The 12,354-nt window shown below is 47.6% G+C and overlaps 1 protein-coding gene across 1 annotated transcript in view; it reads right to left on the reverse strand.

Annotated features, from left to right (window-relative positions):
• The window catches only part of dvl3b (dishevelled segment polarity protein 3b), a gene marked incomplete at both ends in the record, with an annotated part of 96,756 nt that overhangs the window by 7,338 nt on the left and 77,064 nt on the right, over positions 1–12,354 (reverse strand). Inside the window, one exon of the mRNA XM_084309729.1 lies at positions 1,876–2,015. Coding sequence (XP_084165855.1) covers positions 1,876–2,015 — 140 coding nt within the window. The remainder of the gene's footprint in view (positions 1–1,875; positions 2,016–12,354) is intronic.

Here is a 12,354-nt window from a genome sequence, read left to right on the forward strand (position 1 = left end):
TTCAATTCATAATAACATTTATGAATACACAACATACAGATATACAGATATATAGCATGACATTTATGACATAGAGATATACAGTACTGTTACATTTGTGACATACAAGATATGCAAATATACAGTACTGTTAAACAGAGATCCTAACAGAAAATATATACATACGAGGGGGAGGAAACTGTACATTGGGAGGGGGTGGGTGGGTGGGAGGGGGGGTTTGGACATTTACGGGGGCCAGTTTCGAATTGCAGCCTCCCGTAGGTGCTCTTTGATCCCATTATACCATCTGAATAATGTTTTCGCAAGATGATTTCCAGAATGTATTGATTTCATAGAATGTGTGAATAGGCCTATAATTAAAAACAATTCAAATACATTAAACTGGTAAAAGAAATGCTTTTGAAATGTAAAATAATAGACCTAAAATGCTGATAATAAATCATATTCAGCCTATGGATTTCCTACATACTGCACGACACCTGTTTGAGCTGCGGGATGAGGCGTGCTTGTTTCTGATGGAGAATGCGTCCCAGCTTCTGCCCAGCTCCGATGCCGACTGGATATCAATTGAGGGGGAATACACACAGCTATCCGCCATTTGGATCTACCTACCTATTCGAAAAAACATTCTCTGCACATAAGTACAGATCACCTCTGAATGTGGAGGATGATCTCAGAGTCGCTGTCTCCAAAATTAAACCCAGACTGGACTTGTTGTGCTTCAAGCGTAGTGCCCATCTGTTATGATTCAAGGTAGGAATGTTGAGTCCAATAGTAGAAAGGAAGAAGGTGGCGGAGATGGTGGTGCTCTTCTCAAAATATGTGTTATTTTATTATCAGAACACTAGAGCAAGATAATGGAACGAGAAAGCATAATGTAGCCAGGCTACAACTGAGAGACAATTTAGCATAGCGAAAACCGTACACAAGATGGAGAAATTGTTTAACACAACATAATAACAAAACCCGACAGATGTCCCAGTTCTGTCCATGGCCGACTGCTCGCAGTACTTCTGTTGAAGATCCGACAACAGACAGGAGAACAAAGGATTACTATAAAGGCAAAATACCCAGCAAACCACACGCAGTAATTAGTGACAACAAATCACAGGTGACAATCAATCAGAGCTAATTGCAGAGAACAGGGTGAAGTACTCCAGAATGGCAGTAGGGTTTCCACTCCTGAGAGAGGATAGAAACCCCAAACGTTACACCCATCCATCTCATTAGGTGAGTTGAACATTAGCCTTCTAAATGAAACACGCTATATGTATTAATTTTATGGTTGTTTGATTATTGTGTTATTTGTGTAGTTATTGTGCGTGTTAAAAGCCTCCAATGCATATGTGTGCGTGTGAACGTTTGCATGTTTCAACCGCCTCCTATAATAGTGGGGGTCGCGGCTCTCTGACACTGTTAACTTTGGGAACCATGTATTTATATAGTACATGATACCTACGCGCATACAGTACACATTCCTCATAAGTATCTATAAATTCTTATCAATTTGATACTCTTTGGGCTTGTTTTTATCTACTTATTCTGAAAGAGTTGAAGTAATTATTTTCGCTAGCAAGATCTCATTTGATTATTCATTCCATTAAGCCTACTGCCAGCAGGCACATTAAAGAAATATAATCTGATTGATTGTTTGAGACCGAATCAGGCTTTGAGAAACCGAGATAGCCTGACATCAATCATCTGGTTAATTTAAGCTGGCTAATAGGACATTTGATCTGCTTAGTTGAACCACGTACAAGGAACGGGGCCCTGCACACACACACACACCACACACTGTAGCAGCATGTCTCCTGCACACACACACACACACACACACACACACACACACACACACACACACACACACACACACACCTGCAGCAGCATGTCTCCCGGCTCTATGCGTCCGTCTGCAGCGACCGCTCCTCCCTTCATGATGGAGCCGATGTAGATTCCTCCGTCTCCTCTCTCATTACTCTGCCCCACAATACTGATCCCCAGGAAGTTATACTTCTCTGTAGAGGGAGAGAGAGAGAGAGAGGAGAGAGAGAGAGAGAGAGAGAAGAGAGAGAGAGAGAGAGAGAGACAGAGAGAGAGAGAGAGAGAGAGAGAGAGAGAGAGAGAGAGAGACAGACATACAGAGAGACAGACAGACAGACAGAGAGACAGACAGACAGAGAGAGAGACAGATAGAGAGAAAAAATTGACAGATAGAGAGACAGACAGACAGACAGACAGAGACAAATCGATACAGATAGAGAGAGAGAGAGAGAGAGAGAGAGAGAGGAGAGAGAGAGAGAGAGGAGAGAGAGAGAGAGAGAGAGAGAGAGAGAGAGAGAGACAAGACAGACAGACAGACAGACAGAGAACGAGACAATCGATACAGATAGAGAGAGAGACAGAGAGAGAGAGAGAAGAGAAAGAGAGAGAGAGAGAGAGAGAGAGAGAGAGAGAGACAGACAGACAGAGAGAGAGAGAGAGAGAGAGAGAGAGAAGAGAGAGAGGGAGAGAGACAGAGAGAGACAACATTTCACTATTTATCCTCAGAGCCTTTCTAACTATTCCCTATTCACTAGTATTACGTGGGGACCCATGGTGGTGGAAAATGACCCCTGACCTCTGTGATTTCCAGACCCTCATTCACACAGAATACATTTCACCCAGGTGTTCTGAGATTGACCTTGACAGGCCCAGAGTTTGACTGTCAAATGAGACCTCGGACTAATTTATAGCGACGCCAAATCTGATGCAGATGCAAACATGCAGAGTCCATGATGCTTCACCGATGAATCAGATGTGTGACTGTTACAGCAGGGGAGAGATAACCACCTGGAGAACAGGTACAGCATGTGCTCCTACTTTGGAAGGAAATATATCTTTCAAGAAACAACTGCAGCTGATCACTGACCATGCATTTAAATTAAAACCTTCCTGTCTTGATTTCACTACTAAGCCAAAAAAAGAAAATCACGACCCCAAATTATTGAGATTCCAATTCGCACAGGACTAATATTATCAGATGACCTCTGTGTTTGCTGAAATATGGTAGGTCATTTGCGCAGAAATCTTTCCCCAGGTCATACTAGTCCAGTTATAACTTTTTTTTTATCCACTTTTTCTCCTTGTTTTCTATTTTTCTCCCATCCCAATTTCGTATCGCCAATTCTCCCCTCCCCTGTCTTGAACATTGCTAGACTATGCCTCCCACTGGTCGGCTGTAGTGAGGATAGAAGCCTTGCATCATGTGTCCCCTCCAGTACACAAGGAGGCAGCCTGTTGCATCTTTTCACCAGACAGCGCGGTCTCTCAGTAGCGAGGAGTAACGCGTGGGAGGCTCACGCTGCCCCCGATACTTCCTGACTCTGCTGTACAGGCGTCACCAAACCGACCTGTAGGAGTCGCTGTCCACAACGTCCAATCCCCACCCATCGACTTTCCACCCGCTACCTCTGCCAATTGAGATAGTATGACGACTGGCCCAAGCCGCAGGCAATGCTGACTCCGGAGTCGAGAACGCAGCCTCTTGCATTGGTGATAAGCGCAATCTCCGCTACGCCACCTAGCCGCCCCTATGACTAGAGGTCTCTGTAATACTAGTCCAGTTATTACTAATGACTAGAGGTCTCTGTAATACTAGTCCAGTTATTACTAATGACTAGAGGTCAGGTCATACTAGTCCAGTTATTACTAATGACTAGAGGTCTCCAGGTCATACTAGTCCAGTTATTACTAATGACTAGAGGTCTCCAGGTCATACTAGTCCAGTTATTACTAATGACTAGAGGTCTCCAGGTCATACTAGTCCAGTTATTACTAATGACTACAGGTCTCCAGGTAATACTAGTCCAGGTAGGGCTGTCAGTTTATTGCGTTAATTAGATTAATTAATTACACAGCAAATTATCACGTTATGAAAATTTACTCAAAATATATATATATATATTTTTTTTAGATTTTTTTTTCAATCAATCAATCAATCAGATTTATTTATATAGCACATTTAACATGACACGTGTCAACCAAAGTGCTGTACAGAGGGTAGATACACAATGGATACATATTGACAACAATCACACTCATGAGTCAGTGAACGGGAAAGGCTAGTAGGTAGAAGTGGGTTTTGAGCCTAGATTTGAAGGCATCTACAGGGGAGGAAATTAGGCCACTTTACTCGCCAAATGCATTCATTCCATAAGAACGTAGAACAGAACTTTTTTCAAATATGGTCAATTTGCATGTTCTTGGTATCTGATTCTAGGGACATCTATGGATCTCAGGGAATGTATTCCCAGTGTCAGAAATACTGTGTCTGTTACTAGGCTTGAGTAAATGGTAATGAACCAAATGAGAATAACAAAAAAAAAATTTGACTGTGAATAACAATTTACCAGACCTGAAAAATCTAAGCAAATTAATAAATGGAAGATGATTAAACAGAAGGTTTTGTAGATACTAGGGGTGTAACGGTACACAGAAGCCACGGTTCGGTACGTACCTTGGTATTGGGGTGACGGTTCAGTACGAGTTCGGTACAACAGATTTTCTTTTTTTATATAATTATTATATTTATGATAATTATTATTATTATTAAATAGAATAATTTTCTATAGGCTTGCCGTGGTAGTCAGTGATACTGGTGTCATTCTGTGTTCAGGCTAGGGTGACCAGGTCAAAATGGTTCAGTCGCAGGACAGCAGCACTGCTTTTGCGGGACAATGCGGGACACGTAGACAAAAAAATAATATATATATATATATATATATTTTTTTTTATTGCTAATTAAAATTAAAGAAATTTATTTATTATTTAAATGCCTTTATTTCATATTCAACGCAGACGGTAGGCTATATATAGCACATTTTGTTATTAATCTTATTAAACTGTGTTACGTTCTGGTTACTGACTACGGTCGGGAACCACCCACCATCTCTGTCATCTGTCACCTGACTACTGTCACTTGTTTTCCCTGTCATTTAGTGCTGTCACTTAGGGGTTGGCTTCTGATTGGCTGTCACGGGGGTGTGTGTGGAATGTTGGTATTTGGTGTCTATTTAACATTCCTTCCTTCTGCTTGTTATTCGTCAGGTCTTCACTATAGGCGTTCGGAGATAACGCGGTCGGTTCCAGCTCTGGACCACCACTAAGCTCCATTATCTTATTCCCTCTTACCTTTGCCCCTCGGCATAGTATCCTAGTATTACTCTTTGTGTTCTTTACTATTAAAGTCGAACCTGTTCAAGAGTATACCATCTCCGTCTCTGTTATTGGCTACAACAATTGGAACTCACCTACCTCCATCCTGACAAAACTGTATAGATGCTTCACCAATCACCTTCTCAGCCGCTACTGTCTATGTCACCAACATCTTTATTTAATCACACTTTCATCATTAAGCAGGTAACCATCAATCTTGGTATCCAAGCTGATAAAATCACTCCATTAATAGAAAGAGCAGGAGCTAAGTCTTTTCAGCCATCTTTTCCTGAGCATTATTATCAGTGAAGTGTAGAAGAGAGGAGACGGAATGCGATGATTGATCTTCACAATATAATAATGTTTTTATTGTGAATAGCGGCTCACTCAGTTGCTCATATAACAAAAAGGGTGAGACCCAAAGTCTCCACAAACCCTATATAACATAAAGAAAAGGTGAGATCTATAAGATAAGCCATGCTGCACGTTATATAGACACTGGTCACCTCAGCCGCTGTGACTTTGTCTGTGTTGCTGTCCTTTGGCTTCGAGAAAAAGCTAGTCATGCTACTTGTTCTGAAGGTCCAGATTAACACTGAAAGTCTGCGTTTATTATTTTGTATAACTTATATATTGTTTATATATATAAGATATATATCTTTACGTCATCTGTTTGTCTAACAGGATTCATCATTCGCTTATTTGTATGTCCCATTCTTAACACTTTCCGTGCCACACACGAGAATACTCAGGTTTATTTATAGGTGGTTGAAAGCCACTCACGAGATTTCTCTGAATTTTTTTCTTTTTCTTTTTTAGCGATCTGAAATCATATTGCATCACCCAAGCCTACCCGAGTATAGCCGAGCAGCGCCGGCGATCATTGTGGAAAAAAGCGCCCCCTGTCGTCTCCCAGATGACATAAGGGATTTTGGAATGGACTCAATGAAAATGAATGGGGAAAAAAATCCGGTACTCCACATTTTCCAGTCCACTGATCCAGCCGGGGTTACCACAGTTCATTCTGGAACCTCAGAGCCCCGCTGATCATGGAGTTCTACTGTATCGCGTTGGATCCATACACTTATCGATTTTTTCGAATGGTGATCAGGAATTGGAATATACCAGTTGGATACCATCTGGTGTCAGGTAAGGACTCTATGTTATCAGTGTTAGGTTAATCAGAGTAAGTTTGATGAAGTTATAAGCTGTTTTGTGAAATGTCCTCTTTCGGTTTCACTGTAAAAGTCAGAGAGGAAATCAACGGGGCGATTATCCGTGCGCGGCTCGAATGTGCTTGCGTGCACGTATAATATTGATCATCTAGCGTTTATTTGAAAACGATTCATAAAAAGGCAGACGAATATCAACGTTGTGGAATATTCCAGTAAAAGACGATTTTCATAGAATGCTCCAGAATGGGCTGTTTTTTATCTGAAAACGGGTGCTTTTCTAAATGCTCTGAAACGGAAATGACGCGATAAAAAAACAATCTGCCTTGACAGCACTGACTGGAAAATAGTCTTTGATAATGCGATGGGCAGATTAGACACATAATTTAAAACATAGATTAGGCGATATTAACGTTAACATTGACGCCGATGGTGGCATTCAGCGGGTAAAAAGGTAAACCCGGCGTGGCACTCAAAGTGTTAACGCCGTAGGCGCCAGTGTGCGCGCCCCTCTAGACATGTTTCAGAACATGTTCAGACATGCCCGGGACAAGTGAGAGAGCGTATTGATCTGTATGGGCGAATAGGCTCAGAACCACAGGAAAACTAGCAGAGTGAGAGAGAAGTAACGTTTGGCGCAGTTGTAGACAGGACGGCAAGGCAACGTATCGTTATAGAGAGCTGCACGGCTAAGTACTTAGATACAACCATAATATTGTCGAGCCATTATTGGCACAGTATAGTGACTTGTGAAAGCGAAGTAACGTGGAGAGACTTATAGTTGAACTCAGCGACGTTCTGAATATAACTATTTATCAAAGACTTCATGCGGGTTAGCCTAGCACCAAGGGCTAACTAGCTATCAACCATGCCAACGGCGTTTGGACTAATAGCTATTAATCCTGCCATCGGGCGATAGGAATACAAAGACCGGTCCGTACGAGACCCTCTTTCCCAGCAACGACAGGATTATCCCAACAGTCTGCAGTTTCTCTGGAGCCGGAGCTCTAGAGAGAACCACCGTCTCCAGCCATCATCTTGCTTTTCCCTGTTCTGCGAGCTTCGTCTCAATCCACTCCATTCAGAGCTCCACCGGTTCGGGTACCCGTAGCATAGGAACTATCGTTACCGCGGACATTGTGGCATTGATATTAAAGTATTAAAGGAGAGCTGTGTTAAATAATATGTATGTTTACTATTAACATTAAAACGATGCTTGTTCAACTTGTATCCCTGTCCCCGCGCAGTTAATGGAGTGTCCGCCATTTTGAGTAACTGTACTGTCTGGCCATTAATATATTCTTTAGTAGTGGTTTAATCTAAACAATCTAAATACAGTCAGGGTTGTGTAGCCCCTTAGCTACAATTGGTCCTTCGAGCCGGAGGGTATCAGTAATAATAATAATATTAGTGATAATATGGCCAGCGGCGGACACTCTCCAATCGGCTCTCCCCCATTAGAGCGCCCTAGGCGCCAGCGTCAGCCCCCTCCCTACTTGGAGGGCTACGCTGTAGATTTACCCCATAGCTTATCCACGAGGACGCTAAGCAAAGATAACATTGGTAGCTCAAGCATGCCCAACCTTATCGACCTGTCAACCCCAGATGTAGAGACCCAAGCTAGTTTAAGTGAAACTGACTTAGCTCACAGGGGGGGACAAGCGGGGCATGACTTGACTATACCCATTATATCAAAGCAGGGTAGCCGGACCAGCACTCACAGGTTCAATGTTTTTTAATGGCAACTAGCCATTGGTATGGCAACTAGCCATACCACTGAAGAAGGACATTGTCCGAAACATGTCTGCTTTTGATTCAGGCTGCCATTAAAAAACATTGAACCTGTGAGTGCTGGTCCGGCTACCCTGCTTTGATATACTGAACTTTATGGGATTACAGCACCCAGTGTGAGAACTTGTGAGCGCGGTCTAACTTGACTATATTGACTATACCCATAGAACACCGCGCCCCAGAGGTGGACCTCGGAGCGCATGAACCCATAGAACACCGCGCCCCCGAGATGGACTCCGGAGCGCATGAAAGTAAAGAGTACCGCGCCCCCGAGATGGACCTCGGAGCGCGGGAGAAGACAGAGTACAGCGCCTCCGAGAGGGACCTTGGAGCGCGTGAGAAGACCAGGTCACCGCCAAGCCCAGTCGGCTCCAAATCACCATCCTCAGCGTCCTCCCCAAGCGGAGCCGATAAGAGGCTAGCGCAAGTCCTGATCGCCACGATAACCGCTTCGGCGGAAAGGGACCGCCTCCAGGCGCAACGAGATAGTGAGCGCGAACATCTCAGACTGGAAGAGAGTCGCCTCCAGGCTGACGCCACGATACATCTCAGACTGGAAGAGAGGCGCCTCCAGGCTCAAGAAACCATGGAGCGAGACCGTGCCAATGCGCAGCGCGACGCAGCCAATGCGCAGCGCGAGGCGGAGCGAGACCGCCTACAAGCACAAATGATGGAGCAAGTGCTCCAGAAGGTGACTCCCCACTCTTCCACCCGGAGCTCCCGGAGATCATCACGACAAGGGTCGAGGGCACCCTCCCCTCCCCGACAAAGCTACACGGGACCCCGCCTACGGGAAGAACCTGCTTACGTTGCAGAGCAGCTAGCCGAGCAACTACAAAGCCTGACGGAGGACGAGGGAGGACAGAAAGCCCACCCACACTACTCCATCTCAGACCAGGAGGCTCAGCGCAGCCCCGGTCTCAGTCCCGACACGCTGCGTTATGAACCCCCAACACACCCCAGTGGGGAGTTCGAGCAACAGACGGCACTGAGGACTAGTACCTGGCAACCCAGCCCCTGGTTCCCGCCCAGCACGAACCAACGACCCAACGCACCGGGAGACTCGCAGAGAACGCCCCTCCCCCCACGTGTGTCAGTGTCACAGCCCTCTATGACACCCTACATTGGGTCCCACACATTCCCAGACTTCACAAGAGAAGACCGAGCGCAGTATACCGAGCTGCGTATGTGCCTAGAGACAATCATGTCAGGAGTACAGGACGAGCCATACAAGTATGCCATTCTCCTCAAGCACCTCAAGGTAACTAGAGCGCACAACATAGTGCTGGCATACTCCAATTCACCAACTCCCTATTCTGACGCCCTGGCTGCCCTCGACGCACGTTACGGACGTACGTGGGATTATGTCATTCAGGAGATACGTGAGATCGAACGTCTCCCCCCGGCTAGAGACAACCGAGCCCTGGACGACTTATCCGTCAAAGTACAGTCCCTAGTAGGGATGCTCGGGTCCCAACGAGAGAAGGGGATGTACGAGTTGTACGCCAACTCCAACGTGGAACGCATATTGGAGAAGCTCCCCCCATTCCGCCAAGAACGCTTTCGGCGGCAACGAAACTACCGTGACCCGAATGGCCCAGAACAGTCACTGCTGGATCTTGCTGACTTCCTAGCCAGGGAGGTTAGCAGCCTAAGAATTGACACCTTCGCATGGGGTGGCTCGAACATTAAAGAGGGACCGAGGAGGTTTAAAGACCAAAGCAGGCCCATCACAGTGATGCACCAGGCCCAGTCGTTGTCACGGCAGAAGAGTCACAACCCCCCCGCCAAGGAGAAATGGAAGATCGCATGTCAATACTGCGACAGCGAACACTGGCTGTCACAGTGCGACGCATTCAAGAAACTGACCACCGCCGAAGTAAGTCAGTGGATTAAAGCTAACCGCTGCTGCTTCCGCTGCGCGCGCGGCCACATGGCAGCAGAATGCCGCCTTAAGAAGAAGTGTGGCAAGTGTGACGGCGCTCACCTCGAAGCACTGCACGAGAGCAACAAGCGCCCACCAGCTCCACAAAGCAACTCGAGAACAGAAGTACTCTACATCGACCCCGCGAAGAGTGGGAGCTCCAGAGTGCTCCTCAAGGTAGTACGAGTACTCCTCAGTCACGGGGACAAGGTACTCGACACCTACGCCGTCCTCGACGACGGGTCGGAGAAGACACTCCTCCTCGCCTCCGCCGCGACCCAGTTGGACCTGCGGGGTCCAGAGGAGACCATGACCCTCCGTACCATTCGTCGAGACCTAAAGACAATCAAAGGTGAGAACGTCTCGTTCACCATTGCAGCGATCGACCAGCCTGAGAAGCGGTACGCCATCAGCAAGGCGTTCACGAGCTACGACATAGGTTTGTTACGCTATGATTACCCCATCCCACAGCTGAGAGAAAAGTACGACCACCTATGCCAACTGCCCATACCGCTTATCAGCGGCGCTACACCGACCCTACTCATTGGCTCCAACCACGCGGACCTCATTGTCCCAACTGATGCGGTCCACATCGGACCCAGAGGATGCCCAGCCGCGGTTAAGACCCGACTGGGGTGGACGCTCCAGGGCCCCCTCTCCGGGCCTTCTAGCCGACCAACGTCCACACGCTGCCTTTACACCAAGGTGAGCGACACAGACAACACTCTCCTACAGCACGTTGAGAGGCTATGGACACTAGACGCGCTGCCATTCAAGAACGAACGCAAGATGGTTCGATCCAAAGAGGACAAGTATGCCATCGCTCTACTAGAGCAGAAGACTACGAGGGTCGAGGTCGACGGAGTGCTAAGATACGCAACCCCACTCTTGAGGCGGGAAGGGATGCCCACTCTGCATGTGCCTAAGGGAGCGACGCACCACTACCTACAGAGCACTGAGCGGCGCCTCGCCAAGGATCCCCCCCAAGCAACGATCTATCGCACCGAGATCGAGAAGCTGGTAACGGCCGGCCACATAAAGAAAATCGATGACCACGAGGCAGAAGGGACGACAGAGTCCTGGTACGTGCCCCACCACAAGGTCACCCACAACGGAAAGAACCGCATCGTGTTCAATTGCAGTTATCAGATTGGACAGCAGAATCTGAATAACCTACTCCTGCCCGGCCCAACACTCGGACCCTCCCTCCTCGGCGTCCTGATACACTTTCGTCAGGACAAAGTGGCCATCAGCGGCGACATCAAGGGGATGTTCCTACAAGTTCGACTGATGGAGGAAGACAAGCCTTTACTGAGGTTTCTGTGGAGGGAGAGACTCGACGACGAACAACCCTCGATATACCAATGGGAGGTACTCCCCTTCGGCACCACCTGCAGCCCGTGCTGCGCCACGTTCGCGTTACAGAAGCACGTGGCCGAAGACCCCGGAGCCGACGATGATGTCCGACACAGCGTTGAACGAAGTTTCTACGTGGACAACTGTCTACAGAGCGTATCCACGCCAGAAGAAGCAGAGAGCATCCTACTGAAGCTACGGGCTTCGTTAGCCAAAGGTGGATTCGACCTCCGACAGTGGGCCAGTAGCGACCCTCAAGTTCTCCGGCACCTCCCTCCAGAGACTAAGGCCGCGAGCAGCGAGACCTGGATGGCGCACACCCCAGGCGAAGCGCAAGAGATGACTCTGGGCCTCGTCTGGCGCTTCAAGACGGATTCGCTTCACTACCGGCACACACCTCTGAGGACGGACCAGGAGGCCTCCACGACTAGACTGACCACTCGGCGGAGTGTGTACCGAACGCTCGCCAGCCAGTACGACCCAATGGGATGTATTCTCCCCTACACCACCCGGGCGAAGATGCTGGTGAGAGAACTGTGGGCCAAGGAGCAGGGCTGGGACGACCCCATACCCGAGCACCTAGCCACCACATGGAGAGAGTGGGAGGATGAACTTGTCTTACTCCGCAAGGTTGTCATCCCGCAGAGTTACTTCCCCCCTACCGTGCGACTGGAGAAGTGTCAGACAGACCTGCACGTCTTCAGTGACGCTTCTGAAGTGGCGTACGGATCAGTGGCCTACCTGAGAGCTCGAGAAGAGGGAGGAGAAGTCCACGTAGCCTTCGTCCTGGCCTGCTCGAGGATAGCTCCCCGCAAGCAGCAGTCGATCCCGCGACTAGAGCTCTGCGCAGCTCTGGTAGGCGCACAACTCGCCAGAATGGTGCAAAGTGAACTCACCATACCGGTGCGTGAGATCATC

This window comes from Notolepis coatsorum, assembly GCF_963971535.1.
Source record: "Notolepis coatsorum genome assembly, chromosome: 1".
Lineage (NCBI taxonomy): Eukaryota > Metazoa > Chordata > Actinopteri > Aulopiformes > Paralepididae > Notolepis > Notolepis coatsorum.